This window comes from Drosophila santomea, chromosome 2R, assembly GCF_016746245.2.
Source record: "Drosophila santomea strain STO CAGO 1482 chromosome 2R, Prin_Dsan_1.1, whole genome shotgun sequence".
Lineage (NCBI taxonomy): Eukaryota > Metazoa > Arthropoda > Insecta > Diptera > Drosophilidae > Drosophila > Drosophila santomea.
In genome coordinates, this window is record NC_053017.2 from 8,614,466 (window position 1) to 8,629,981 (window position 15,516).

Consider the following 15,516-nt stretch of genomic DNA (forward strand, 5'->3'; position numbering starts at 1 on the left):
GGAAATTAAGCAACGTGAGCAACGTAATATGGGAAATCTGTAACTTTGGTGATCTTTTTAAATGTTATTAGTGAAAGAATGCAAAACAAAATCAAGTTTAATGACGAATACAAATCAAACCAGTTTTAAATGTGACTTAAATTACGACGTAAACGACATTTTTCCACAACATTATATGTATGTGTAACAAGACAAAACAAAATAAACACGAGTTTGTGAAATATGCAATTTAACGCAAGTTGATGATCTTTTCAATATGATTCTGTCAAGCTGTCTAACAATTAGTTGTAAGCGCTTCAATACCAGATACCAGATACCATCAAACTAAAATCAACAAACTCAATTAAGTTAATGAAAACACAATTATATTTAACAAATCGTATATATGTTTTATACAAATTTCAATTATTTTGATCGATTTCGATTTGATTTCTGAAAAACAAACGAACAGTACCCAACCCTTGTAAAACAAAAACGATTTTAGTTTGCGTTTAAAGTAAGAAAACAACATATACAATTCATTTTTGTTCAATAAAAATATATTTAACTAAATATTCGCCCTGCCTTTTGAGTTTCATTCTGCTCTGCTAGAATGATTTCCCTTCTGAGAAAGACATTCCCAATTGCCATCACCCAAACCAATCGCGTAGTCAGGTGCAAATCCAAGCAGGACAAGTGCGCCAGGAACGCCTTGATCATCCTGGCCCCAGGAGCTGAGGAGATGGAGTTCACCATATCCGCCGATGTGCTGCGAAGAGCAAAGGTACATTATCCACTGATTTGGAGCTTACCTTGGAATTATATCTTCTACTTTCCTTTCCTTTGATAAGATCAATGTTACCGTGGCGGGTTTGCACGGTTGTGAGCCGGTCAAGTGCTCCCGGTCTGTGGTCATCGTGCCGGACACTTCGCTGGAGCACGCCGTGACCAGGGGCGACTACGATGTGCTGGTCCTGCCCGGAGGATTGGCCGGCAACAAGGCGTTGATGAACTCGTCCGCCGTTGGCGAAGTGCTGCGTTGCCAGGACTCCAAGGGCGGCCTGATTGCCGCCATCTGTGCCGCTCCCACTGCGCTGGCCAAGCACGGAATCGGCAGGGGAAAGTCCGTTACCTCGCATCCGGATATGAGGCCGCAGCTGATGGAACTTTATTGGTACGTTCCCAAGCATTTTCCCTTACTTATTTAACTATTACTCACTCAGTTACATAGACGACAAGACTGTGGTGCAGGATGGTAACCTTATCACCAGTCGTGGTCCTGGAACCACTTTTGACTTCGCCTTGAAGATTACCGAGCAACTGGTTGGAGTTGAGGTTGCCAAGGAGGTGGCCAAGGCGATGCTCTGGCCATACAAACCATGAGGGGAGCTGGAGGATGAGCTGATCCCATGTACATATATTTCATAGAAATAAAAATTTGTAGTTTTGAAAATAACTACATACATATATCATCCATTTGAACTTCGTTGACTCAGAGAAAATCTGAGAAGGATATGCAGTTTCATGACTCGAGTTTACCCATATGGTAGGAACTCAAACTAGCTTATTATGAACCAAAATGCGAGTAAATGGAACTTAATTGAATTAGTTTTTGGTTTCACAATATCAGCTGCACTTTTAAAGTTACAAATTATGTTATCAAACCACATTTTTATCATTATCCATTGTTCTTATTGGCCTGTTAAGATTTGTACCTATTTCCCCACAGTAACGTATCCAAGTTTCCCACCCAACGTATACATCAGAGTTTCCCATTTCTCCCGCTGGCGCTTAATGCACATTTTAAATATGACTGTAATAGCGTCTGGTGTGACCATGCGAGGACAGTTGAATAAAACCAGCACACCGAGCGATTGCAAATGTATGGAAATAAAAGTAGAAGAAATCGTATCAACGGCTAGTTCGGCGAAACTCGGGAAATCGGAAGGTTCAACTTTGGGGCGGTCCGTGAATTTTTGCATTTTTGTGTGTTTTGGCGGAAAACGAAACCGTTATTGAGATATTTGTGAATCGCAAACTGTAGCTACAACTATCTAGAGTGGGTAGCGTCGAGATGCGAGATATATTCTTTTTAAAATTCACGAGATAGGATCGTTGTTTGCGCCGTCGAGAGCACGTGAATCGTTTGTTGTTGTTGCTCCGCGCCCGTTGCACTTGCAGCCAAAAGCGTGTGTATGTGTGCGTCCGTTGCATTGTGTGAGTGTAGACGGGTCATTAAATCTGCCGCTTCTTTTGCTGCTGATGTTCTTTTTGTTTTTGGGTAAATTGCACAAGTGTAACGGTTTTCAAGAAGTGCAACAAACCAAGGCGACAGGAGCAGCAAGAACAATAATAACAACAGCAACACAGCCATGTAAAGTGTGTGTAACCAGAAACGCGAAAAAAACTGCAGTTCATTCAAACTGCAAACGAAATTGCCATAAATTATTGTTATAAGCTTTTGCGTTGCGTGATGGAAGAAAAACAGTGCAATGGCAAATGAAAACCGCTGCGAGCGAATTGAGAAAAATAGTGGAAAATATCGTGTATATAACAGTGAATAGTGAAAATTAGCATAGAGCAGGAGCGAAAAGCTAAAACCAAAAAAATAAATTAAAGCAGAAAACCAGGAAAATAGTGGAAGCAGCCACAACAAGAAGAGCTCAAGAAGAAGAAGAGGATGAAAAACGTTTGCTGCACTTACACACCAAACACACACACACATAAAATACCCACCCTCTCTCTTTGCGTCCTTTTCCCTGCTGCCACTCGCCATCTCTCTTTAACAACCGCTGCCGCAAACGCAATCGCTCTCTGACATGCGCCCTCTCTCGCTCTCACCCAGTGCACTTTCCGTGCCCTTTTGCGGTGCTCCTTTTCATGAGTCACGAACAACCGAGGCGAGAATAAACCGTGTAAAATACGAAGAAATTGTGCAAAAAGTGGTGACAGTGCAAACGACAAACAGCCGAAAATTCAGCAAACTTAAGCAAAGTGCAATGTGCTAAATGCCTAAATGCCGAAAGTCGGAATAAAAGCCATTATTTGTTCCTTTTTGTGTGTTCCTTATGTCTTCTTTTCCTCATTCGACGATTGTGTGAGTGGAATTTTTAAACCGACAGCCGCTGCCTTTTGCTGCGGGGGCGGGTAAACAAATTAAATAATTTGTTTATAAAACTGTGTCAGAGCAAGAGTCATGTGTGTGATCCACAACCCGCTCCCTCTGACGCAGGTGCGTTTATCTACTGTCGTGCCTGCCTTACCCAAACTGACCATCCTTTGTTAGATAGCAATGTTTATACATATACAATTATGGATTGCATTATTTGGTGCCCCTTAAAAATTTAACCTTACTCTCATTGTACTTTTTTTTTACAATGCTTAGTGGAAGAAAAACCTTTTGAAAACCCTCGATACACTCATAAATAAATTGGTTCACAACTGGGCTTTAAGGAAGCGTGAGTGGAACAGGGTAATTGGACCAGCCTTTGCAAAAAGTGCGAAATTCCCAATAGGAAAGTTCCACTGTACGATGACTTAGTTGCTGGCCGGCTAATCAAAGCAAAGTCAGCACTATAATTTCGCACTCTCTGCCTTCCGCTCTTTCTCGCCTATCTGGTCCACTCCATCTGCTCTCTATCTATCTTTTTGTGCTATCTGCTAAAGCATTCGCCCTTGTGTTTTTTATCAAACGCTTGTTCTAATTAGCAAATGCTTTACTTTTTTGTCATTGTCTCACAAGCGTATTTACATACATACATACATAATTATGAATTACATATGTAGAATGTACCGTTGCTGGAGAAAAATCGATAGTGAGGAGGGGCGGTCAATGGTTTTTTTCTGAGTGGTGGTGACACATCCGTCACGAGTACCGTTTCTTTTTGTCCGTCCGCTTTATCATTCATTCAAAGTCGCCAGGCTACGCGTATTACACACACGTCGCGTGCACACGTGTGCGTGAGCGCCTGACACTGACACTGACCACAGGTAAAAGAAGAGAGAGCGAGAAAGAGGAAGAGCGAAGCTTTGCACCCACCTCCCACTCTTTCGCTCTCTCCTCTTCCTTTCTTTCGCCGGTGCTTGCTGCTCTGTTTACAATTTCATTTGTTTTGGTGAGCAACCCCAAAAAAAAAAATGAAACAACATTTGGCGGCAGGCCTAATTTTCATTTCCCAAAGAGTTTTCCTGTTTGTAAGAAAACTCAATTGGAATAGATGGGTACATAGGGGAAGTTTTTTTTACGAGCACCCTGTATTGCGAGCCTTCTTTTCAATTTGTTCATCCCCAATGCTGAAAGTTGTACATTATATTACCTATGAGTATATATGTATGTACATATATGTACTTCATTAGAATCATTAGACACAATTACTCATGTTTTGAATCCATTGACTTAATATTTTTGCAAAAGGTAGATTGCTCAAAAAATAAGCAGCTTTTCTCTCTTGACCTTTCTCAATATGAAATGGCTACAAATCGATTTATGGCAAATAATAATATTTAGTTAAAACAATTTTTTAGGTAGCTTATTTTAATGAAACCATTTCTTATAAAAACCGTTTCATACAATATGTACAAAAGATCTTAGGAAACATAATACCCTTGAGGTAGCTTTAAGTTCTTAAAACGAATAGGGTTTGAACTAATATGCATATTTCGTTTTCATTTGTGTACTATTCCTAATGAGTTTCCCGAATGCGCTTTTAATGCGTCCCAAAAGGATGAGTTGCGACACACCCTGTGACTTTACTACTACACAGTAGGCGGTAGGCGAGCATACAGTATAACCAAACACCATCTTGGCTGGAATCGGAATCCGCCAAAGGGGTTGTTGCCTTTATAACGCTCGTTATTGCTGTTGTCTTAGTTGTTGTTCAAGTAGTTTTTAGTTGTTAGTTGTCTAGTGGTGATTGTCGGCCTGGAAAATGCACTCAAGCGTTGGGCCCCAAACAACTAGACTCCCCTTTCCCCGCAGGTTTTTCCATCTGCCGGCTGCGTTCGTTTTTTATTACTTACTGGGCCGTCTGACAAGTTTCAGGTTTTTGTAGTGTTTCCCTCGATTGGCAGCGACATGCACTTGGCATCGTCAGTTGGAAAACTCCATCGAGGTCGCGATTGCACTACAAAGTGGCCATCGGCCGTGGAAATCTAGATGTCTCCGCTGGGTGGAAATTCAGACACTAACGGAGGAGGTGTGTCCGCTACCATTACAGTTGAATCCTATTCCCTTAGATCGGGGTAATTGAAGGTGATGGTGGTAGTGGCATTAAAAACTATTAAAGAAAGGATTTCGAGCACTTTGGTTTCCAGCTAAGGTGTTGTAATGGTGTTTATAAAAGCATTAAGATGGCAGCGATAAGTTTAATATGAAAGATTCAATGCATTTCGTTGCTGACCATGCTCATCCTTAATATTTCAAGAGTTCACCACTCAGAACATCCAATAAAGATGTTCTGGCACTCCTTCTATGAAAGGTTAAAGTCCCGATTGTGTGTCAAATTGGTTTGGCTGCGCTCCATTAGCTAATGTTCTCACACGCCGTCGGGAAGCCCCAGATGCCAGCCCGCCTATCTGCGGTAGAGATGGTACTTGCATCTCGGAACCCTTGTCGGGCCATATCTGGTGTGTGGCATCTGTGATAAGCGGGAACACAATGCAATCAACCGCTCGATTTCCACACAACAATAGCTAGCAGTTCCCCAGCTGAAAGAACTTCCAGATCTGCGTTTCACTCGGAACTGATCTTTGCCCTTTTGAGTGGATAATTAAAGTTGCGCCGGTCGTCGGGCGACGCCCACTAGGAATTTCGGAGCCTAATTAGTCGGTCGATAGACGGTCCATTTATCAATTAGCAGACAAACTAACTAATGGAGTAGCTAGGCAGGGCAGTTCTAGAAACCTTCAGAGAATGCCCCCCGATGCCATATCAATCGATTTGAGTTCGAACTTGTAGAATATCAAATCAATTGAACCCGTTTAGCAATTTGACATGCAAATTTTTGCGATCTCCGATAGATACCATGACATAATCCCATAACAATAACCCTGAAGCAATGATCTAATGGAGCAATCAATGCAATTTAATTCGAATATGACTTCATGCCGCGTAGCCCGGGGCCTAGTTCCACATTTTATAAATCCGTCGCTTGCCATTGTTGATAACTAAACAATGTTTCAACTCGATCGTTGTTCCCATGACAGCCCCGCGAACCCTTTTATCCAGTTTTTTGACATCTGTTCTATTTTCTAGCGATGACGTTGTTAAACTTGTTTCATTCCCTTGCTCTTTTTTCAGTTTTTTTTCCGTTTTTATTTTTATCAACGTTTATTGTTTTGTGACTTTTGCGGTTGCCTGTTTATTGCCTTTTCAACTGTCGCTTAATTGACTTGGTTGTGTCTCGCATAGTTCCACTTTGGTGAGTGGAACCCCATCCCATCCACGAGAGCCCTGTGAGAACTGGGGACACCTACGCGAATAAGTGGGTTCCCATTCCGTCCAGAATAATTTCAATTCCGTTTATTAGCTAGCTCTCTTTCAGTTCCTCAAGCCCTTATCTCAAGGGCCCCATCCATATCTTTATGGTGAAATGGAATGGCGCTTTGAGTGGCATTGGATCATAAAGTCGAGTTGTTGTTGTTAAGATAAAAGTGATCGCCCGGAAATAATGTGCTTCGGGTACAGGGTCTAATTGGCAAATATCGATCAACTGTTTGTTATTTGTGTTTAGCATTTTTTCCACACACTATATGATTTTCATGTAACAATAATGGGCATTTTAAAATTTTGTGTTTGGGTTCAACAAATTATTTGCCTACTATATTTGCTAATACTCATAAAAATTGAAGCTTTAAGCTTTTTAAACATACTTAAAACTGAAATAATAGCCATTTTAAGAGTCATCAATTTTTAAACTTGTTTTTAAATTCCAATATATTTTGAAAAATTATGGCTGTAAAATTTTAGATGAGAATTAAGTGACTAATAATGTAAATATATATTTTTTAAGTATATTCAAATTAGAACTTATTTGCCGATTTGACAGTAATTTTGCCGTACTTCAAGTTCCAGAGAAACATATATATAAAAATATCGAAAAATCCCAAGTTTGTAAATTTTTGTAAAATACCCCTATGACTCCGTTGAGAGATAAGGCTTCTTAAGAGGCATTTCGCTGGCACTTCGTCAAGAAGATACTGTCTAGACGCTAGATACATTCTGTTTGCATTCCCATGCGGCAGCGGCAGTGGCAGCCTGCTAGTTCTTTCATTTGCACAGAGCCCTTGGCCTTCGGCAACCTTAGTTTGCTCACTTTTTGTTTGACCGGCGCCGCATTCGTGTTATTTTTACTGTCACAACAGCTGCTGCTTTTGGTATGCTCACCGCTCAGTCGGAGGGCATCGGGCTACAATCGACTGGCTCTTTTCGATTTCGTTTTCGTTCGCCATTTATTCGTTCAATTTGCGCATCTAATTTGCAAGTTTAATGCCGAGTGGCTTTGTTCAAATTAAGACTAAATGTGGGTCTGCCGCTGTCTTACACGCCGGAAGGGAGGAATCGTAAATCAGTCGTAGAAGCGTAGATATAGAAGGTCTCTGATTAGATCAGCGTCATGTTCCGTTTCTCAGGTAGAAGGAATCGGTTAATTCCAATGGCCCAAACAGGCAATTTACAATACTACATGCTTTAGAAGTAGCTATACCTCCATTTTTCACTGAATATTTAATTTCATTCCCATTATAGACAAGAACCAAAAAACCTGAAGATCTTAACATAATTAAAATTAAAATGAAATTTGTTTAATAGAGAAACTGATATGAATATGTTATCTATGGGGCATTTATCTTGTCATATCATATCAAATAGTTAGTTTGGCTTACCATCTTGTAACATTTTTTATACTTTACATAAAAATAAAGTAAAATATACATATTTTGAAGATCTTTTACACGCAAGAGAGCAGTTTCGTGGGCGCCGTGAAACTTATCAAGTCATGAGCGCAATCACAAACACACTGCCTCGCTTATCTGCTGGCGACTGATAAGCAAACCGAATCACGCACATGGAAAAAAGGTAACCACATCGGCTGGAACACCAAAATAGTAAAACCCAATATTTTCTCGCCGCTCGTATATCGTTTGATAACTCTTTTTATTCAAAGGCCGTCAGTCAACCTGTTGATTGCCCGCAGTTTGAGAGCCACTGACGGTAATCTGATCAGGCGCCCCGCGCACGTTCCACGTATTCCCCATATGCCCTATATGCCGCATTCCAAATTTAGTCGCTCGACTGGCATTTATGGAGCGATTTTATTTAACGCTCCACATTGTACAGTTAGAGTTTGTTTATGTGCCAGCGGCACCAGCTGATAAAAGCCCGCAAGTCGTCGATCCCACGCGGCATTTGCCAATCGCCAATACCCAATAATAATTCAATTTAGCAGCGATAATTGGCAATCGAGCCGTGCTGCAAAACAGGTGCGGACATTCAAATAGCACTGCAAAAATGCTCCGCCTTACAAATTAAATACCTCTAGGTTTTTTCTACTTGATAGTCTTGGTTTGTAGGAAATTTCACTGCTATCTCCGTTTAATGAGTACGCTTTACATGTTTTAAATAGTGTTTGAATGGGAATTTAATTTCTGATTAATTATATCCAATTAACGGAACTAATTTATTAATAAATTCGAAGAAGCAAGAAAATATAACTTCATGAGTATAGAAAACGCAATTTGGTAGTTTCTACAACTTTACAATTGAAATGCCTTATATATATTTTTTTGTACAAACTGAAGAATTCTTTGTTCTATATTGTCAACCCCATGTGTTTTTTGCCAATATAAAAGGGGGAGAGAGATAGCGAAGTATAGACGGAAAGAAAAAGAGACTTAAAACCAAGTCACAATAACGGGCCAAAAGCAATAACAATTCTAGTTCTTCTTGTTTTTTTATGGCTTTTGGCCAGCTGCATACGAATGCTCTGCTCTGCTCTTACTCTCTGCTGCTATCTCTCTCCCTCTGCCACGCTTTTTCTTCCTTTTCATTTCCGGTATTTAAACTTTGCGCATGCGCATTCTCTTCTAACTGGAAAAAACCGGTCGCTCTCTCTTCCTTCCATCTCTCTTTGCGGTTTTTGTTGACATTTTGATGCACTTCCCACTCAAGCCCACACACATAAAACTACGCTTACTGTTTTTGTTTTTTCTTTCTGTCGTTGCTTTTGGTGGTTTCTTTAAGGTGCTATTGCTTTTGCTATGTGTTTCCGTTGCAAATTCGACGTGTTTCTACTTCGAAAAAATAGCCGAGGCACAGTCATTTTAAAACTGTGCCAAGTTATCAGCAGTTGCTTTCATGTATATTTTTATACGTTAATGGCTCATTGTTTTCCGCTTAATTTGCCAATGACCTACTGTGTGCAAATGAGAGCACAGCGATAAGGCGGTGGAAATATCCCCCTCTTCCTCCTTACCCCCTTTTTGAATCCCACTACCGACTAGTTTACCCATTAAATATGCAAAAAAAAGTGTGTGAATGCAGTTCAAACTTTACTTTTAAACCAGCCTAAAAGTATGCAGTGAAATACAATATCGCCCTTTTTGAATTTCTGAAATTACAATGCTGCTTCTATTCCAATACTGAATAATTACACTTCTGCTTTATCTAAGTTTGGTTAAAAAATAATTTAAAAAGAGTAAATTTTGGGCGCACAATAAAGTGAAATAACAACATTGTAATCTAAAATCGTACCAAAAAACTCCGGAAATAGTTTTTAAATAGTCGATTCATAATATTTTCTTACTAAAATAACATTAAATAACTAAAGTTTCGTTTTATTTTTATTTCTATTGCAGTTTAAGTATTTTAATTTAGCAAATATGTTGCTAGCCAAATTCTAGTTAGCTAAAAATTAAGATTAAGTACAGGGAAACTCGAGTGCAATCAAAGTAAACACAAGAGGCTGCAGCAGCACTTACACATCCGTAAAAACTCGGAAAACTGCGCCATCCGTTCTCCGTCCTCCGCACCACGCAGCCACAAGAAACGGCAACAACACGGCGTCCCCCCGCAATTACGTCCGCTCGCGCTCCACCCCCCAGTCGCCCCACTCCCCGCAGGCGGCACTCCTCGGCGGCGTCGGAGGCGGTCGATCCCACGGAACCCACGGATCCTCCCACCATCATCACCATCATCCGTACCACCACCATTCGCCGTCACCATCGCCATCCGCACCATCGGCGTCGTGCCCCACGTTGCAGTTGCAGCCGCGATTGCACCAATCGGAGCAGCAGCTGTGCCAGCGACGCCGCATCTATGCGTCCACGGGGAGTGCCGCCAACATCATGATGGATCGCGAATCCCTTAGCGAATGGGCTAAGGACAAGCCGCTCAGCATCCTGCAGCTGGATCCGGCGGATCGTGCGGTTCTCCGCATAGCAGGTGAGTGCCCTCGTTTCAACCGTTTTTATTAGGTACTATTAAACCGAGAAAGCGCTACAGTGGTCGCTCATTTAAGTGCACTGGCACCTTGCACCTTTACCTTAGAAATTTAAGATGGTATTAGAATAGCCCAACGAGCGACCCCTGTAGCTGATGATTGGTTAAACTGCCAGAAGTTTGTGTACAAATAATATTTCAGCTTAACTAAAATATAGCCAGCGAACACTGTAACGCAATTGAGGTAATCCCCGGCTGATAGCTCCATTCAAATGGCAATATGTTGCGCAAATATTTGGCCAACCCACCGTGCCCCACCCACCCACCGGGCCACCCAACGGTTGAGCACCACCACTCGGCGGTTCATTGCACTTGGCAGGCGGCAGTGCTGGCCAAACTGTGCTCGCATTTCCACTCGCCTCTCAGCCATTTTGCATCGTCGACGCAGCATTATTATGCGCTAATTCCACGCTAACGGTTGCAGCCTCCGCCCAGCCGATCTCCCCTGCATACCCAGGTCTGTCTATATAGCCATCCCCATATAACCCGTCTGGCACAGGCTTTGCCGTTTTGTCTGTCAGTCACTTGTAGTTCTATTTCTGTTCCGCCAACGGAGTTTCTGCGGCCCACAGAACTATGTATGTGTACTAGATATATTCCCCCAATCTCCCTCCTTTGGCACTTTTTGCAATGGCAACTGAAAAATCGAAATTTATGTCGCCGTCGCAATGCCTGAGGGCATTGTTAGTGCCGCACAATAATCAAGTAGAAAGGCTAACACACAAATGGAGGCACACTAGAATGCGATGTCTATTGAATACTTGTCGCATTGTGCCCAGGGTATGTCTATTATAAAGTTCTGACGGTGAGCAGTTCAAGGGATTGTCGAGCGGTGAAAGAATCTCGGATCGCAGCCCACGGAAATAAATTACATTTAGATCAGTAGCAACATGCGTTTTCTGGTTCATTGAATATTGGAGTTATCAAGATTTCAGAAATTCGCGGATCGATTTTGGCGTTTCTAAAGTGCAAAATGCAAAGTCTGAAAGCTTATGAGGATGAAGGATTTTATTTAATCTCTTTTTAGATGGTATTGTCAAGACCTCAACAACTCCGATACATAAAACATTTAATCTTACTTCAGATATAACACTTCCAGCATGACAATGCACATGCGTCAGCGTTCAGTTGTAATTGCTTTCAATTGAAATTGATTCGATAAGTAAGAAACGCCCAAGATCGTCAATGAAAATGAAAACAAAACTCGTTTTACCTTAACGAGCTTTGCGTATGTGTGTATATTGTGGAGATATTTATAAATTGAGATTGATGTCTGGGATTAAGGCCTCCAGAGAGTGAGACACCTCCACAAATGTTCCCTCATGTTCCCATTCCATAGTCAAATCCGAACCCAAATCCGATCTCACATGCGAAATGAAAAGTTTTTCGCCCGACTAATGGAGTTTTTCGCTTTTTTTGTACCCAGTTTTGTGTTTGGTCCCCCCATGCAATTCTCGTTGTTCGCCGCTGAGTTTTAATTAGCCCTGAGCCAGTTAGCCCACACACAATTTGGCCAAATGCATGTAACGGAAAGCGGAAAACTTGCCCACAAACAGTTGCCAGCTCCATGAAAAAGGGAAAAAAAAGCGTATAAAGAGTATAACGCCCCCTTAATCGCATTGCTTTGGATAAGCTGAAAGATGTGTTAATGCCTCGATTAAATAATATTTGCTTACGGTCTTCTGTTTACAATTGTGCTTTGTATGTATTTTTAAACTTTTACTCTTGCATTTTGATTTTGATTTTCTCACCTTTTGGCTACGCCTGCGCAAAGTGAACCAATTTTGGTGTTTGAATATTTGGCCGTTTGCATGTGGGCATGAAGCAATATTTTTAGTTTTTTGGCCATGCTATAATACGTTAAAGCGAGCCATTTTCGATTTCGTTTTCGGATTACTTTGACAGCATATTCGACAGCATTTATTTTTAGATGGGTGTTATCACCTGGCCTGTCCCATTACCATTAATCGACAGCGTCTTGATGAAGTGCTTGCCTCGTTATCGCGTTATCGTTATCGAACTTTTCAGTTAGTTTGTCAATAGGCTTGGTCAAAATCGCATCGCGAATTGTAGAGGGGGTGCCGCCAATCCCCTGGATCGCTGCATCGTAAAGATTTCATTAATAAATCTAGCGAGTGTCTACGTTCTGTGTTTATGTGGCCGAGAACTATTAGATATTCTAAGCACATTTACGTACACGATCGGTTTTAATGGGTAAATGAGCCCGGCAACAGGCGGCGTCCGTCACCGGAAGTACAGTTGCCACAAGGAAGTCAGCAGAGTTGTATTTTAATGACCTATCTAGGGAACTAGGTCAAACTGTATGCGTTTCAAAGATAAGTTATTGGCCTAAAAGAGCTTTGAATTTCAGAAATGTTTATGATAATTATGCTCAATAATCATCAAACACTATACCATTTTCCAATTTCCCTATTGTTTCCCAATAAAAATCGTTTGTATTTTTATCACACGAAATGGTTGTTTTTATTTTTGGCATTTTGAGTTGTATCTGGAAGTTAAAGATACGCCTACCGACATAACACGATGTTGTTAATTGAAAACTGATAACTGTTTCTCTGTTCTAGACTGTTTTATTCTCCAATTGTTACCCGTTTCTGCTTCTGTTTCCTTGTGACTTTGGGTGTATGGTACTATTTCGTATTCGCATTTTCTGTTTTCGGAGATTCTCCTTTAGCGTTGTGGTTTTTTAATTGTCGTTATGTATTCTCGTGTGTCTCCATATCGTTCTGCAGCTGTGTATCTATATCTCGATGGGCTGTGCCTGTGTTTGTATAGATATCTCTAATTAGTTTTCAATTCAATTTGCATTTCGCGTTCGTTATGTTTCCCCACTCCCCATATCTTTATCTCTCTATTTCCAGCGACTGCTTTCGGTAATTATTCGTCTTAAGTTATGACTCTTTAAAATGTTCTGGAATCTAATGACAGAAGTCCGATGACACATCTGAATGTATCGGTGATGATTGGATGATCTTTAGACGAAATGATACAAGTAAAAAACTTGTTTCTTTTCAAACATTATATTGGTTTGTCGGATATTAATATGTTAACCAACTTAATTTCTTTAAGAAACTTTATCTTAGTAATGTGACTTTTAAATGGCAAAAGTAACGGCCAAAAATGGAGTAATGGCAGAACAAAACTGTAGCGCTTAAAGCCGAACAAACATCTTGATTTCCTGGCTGGCAGGTGATACTCGTGAATCATATTCACACGCACATGCAGTAAAAATCTTGGTATCTAACTCCCCCAAGGCTACAAAACGCCATATGGCACCTTTCCCAGACAATTGTCTCCCCATCCCCTGGTGCCTTTTGCTCCCCCACATCCCCAATATAGCCGAGAAACTCTTCTGACTCATTAAGATAAGCAATTTTGTGTGTCAATTTGTCAACTCCAAATGAGAAACCAAAACTGTGGATCAAAGCGAAGGACCGCCAAAGCACTTGAATAAAAATAAAAATCTATATAAAAATGTACGCAGAGGCACACTCGTACGAAATATTTGTACACAAATATTTAATTACGCTACTAATTGCCAGTGACGATCAACAGCCACGAAATGAGACACTCGGACTATGCGAGGTCAAGATACTTTATCGAGGGGGAAGATATATACACGTATAAATATAAATATGTATATACTCGTATTTATACTCCGCAGATGTTGTGCAATGTTTTTATTTCGCTAGATCAAGTGGCATTACTTTTTAGCTTCAGTGGGAGTTTCGTTCAAGGCGTTCCTGCTTTTGTGGCTTTCACAGAAATTGCAATGATCTCAGCTCCAGCCAGTATCAATTTATGGATATTTATGACCTGTTATATATATCACATCGATGTTTTTTCCGATATCTGTGTGGGTGGAGTGACCATGACGTCACTGCTGCGAAACAAGTTGGCCTTTGTCAGCAATCGAGCAATCATTTAAATGACATTACACGCGAATAAAAGTGAACAGCAAACCAAGTACACTTTGAAAACAAAGCGTCAATGTTGAGGGAAGTACTTACATTAATTGTATGCGAAGGTTTACACTCACTTTTTTTATGTGATATATGATAATAAATAATGAATCAAATAATCATTTTAGATGAACTATGGATTACAAACACATTTAATAGTTCTGGAAGTTTATCAATTTCCATTCTCCTCTCTTCAGTTAGGATCTTTGTTTCCAGTGTAAGAAACGCCCACTACTTGGTGCTGTAAACCAGTTTTACTTTTTCAGTTGGGGGATGGGTAAAGGCACTCACTACTGGGGACTGTCTGCCTTCAGTGGGTCACCCAAACCCATTCCATATTCCATCAAGGAGGGCCCACGGGGCAGGGCACCCTTGAGGTGATGTGAGCTTACACGAATATTCCATATACCATTGTTTTTTCCCGTTTTGCCACCTTTGTTTACAAAGTCAGCAAAAAAGGGAATCAGTCAGTCAAAAAAAGGGGGGAAAATGTAACTTTTCAATGGTATTCGTGAAGTTTGGGCAGTGGGGGAGTCCACTTAGCCGGCATTCCACCCTGACTTGTTTACACTGTGACTGTTCACAATAAGCCTGGCCAAATGCCACATTGACACACATATCTTTCTGGTTATTTCGAGAGTTGCAAAAACTTAATGCCGGATAATTTCTCCATTCGCAGCAGCCGAACCTTACAGTTTCAGAGCGATTTAATTTTAAATGGAACAATCGTATATGTTTAAGTAGAAGTGTGTTTACTTTGATAAATACTTTCTGCATGCGTAATTAATTTGATTGTAATGTTGTTTCAATAGTAATGAACTAGGAATCTTTAAATTGTTTTTTGTTGTTTATGACATGAAATATGAAATAATGACGATTAGGCAATACTTATTGCTTAATTTTGAATTGTTATTAAAATACAATTTTTAAGATGTTGGATATCAAAATAAATGTATAAATTTGGATGTCAGTCATAAATTATAACATTAATATTGGGTCCCTATTGCTTAGCATTATTTAAGAAATTCAATATCAGTCACTATTAAAAAGGTTTCATAA

General features: G+C 40.5%; 2 protein-coding genes across 6 annotated transcripts in view; both read left to right on the forward strand.

Annotated features, from left to right (window-relative positions):
- Positions 1–44: 44 nt before the first annotated feature.
- On the forward strand, positions 45–1,446 carry LOC120446275 (protein DJ-1alpha). The gene is made up of 3 exons (XM_039627158.2): positions 45–763; positions 831–1,153; positions 1,203–1,446. The coding sequence occupies exons 1-3, from the start codon at positions 593–595 to the stop codon at positions 1,360–1,362; spliced, it is 654 nt and encodes a 217-aa protein (XP_039483092.1). The 5' UTR covers positions 45–592; the 3' UTR covers positions 1,363–1,446.
- An 8,385-nt stretch (positions 1,447–9,831) lies between these two features.
- Positions 9,832–15,516, forward strand: part of LOC120445966 (microtubule-actin cross-linking factor 1) — a 68,404-nt gene continuing 62,719 nt past the window's right edge. For 2 of the 5 annotated variants that reach the window (XM_039626687.2, XM_039626695.2), the window contains exon 1: positions 9,833–10,417. In XM_039626687.2, the coding sequence (XP_039482621.1) occupies positions 10,321–10,417 (97 nt within the window). In that variant the 5' untranslated portion in view covers positions 9,833–10,320. Of the gene's footprint in view, positions 10,418–15,516 lie in introns of all 5 variants that reach the window. The other 3 variants (XM_039626696.2, XM_039626699.2, XM_039626698.2) reach the window with 2 other exon arrangements.

What these genes read in the sequence shown, in the direction of transcription:
- LOC120446275 (XM_039627158.2), top strand. Translation starts at nt 593, where the DNA reads ATGATTTCCCTTCTGAGAAAGACATTCCCAATTGCCATCACCCAAACC. An exon ending in ATGTGCTGCGAAGAGCAAAG is followed by an intron (nt 764 to 830) that starts GTACATTATCCA and finishes TCCTTTGATAAG; the next exon opens with ATCAATGTTACCGTGGCGGG. An exon ending in CAGCTGATGGAACTTTATTG is followed by an intron (nt 1,154 to 1,202) that starts GTACGTTCCCAA and finishes TTACTCACTCAG; the next exon opens with TTACATAGACGACAAGACTG.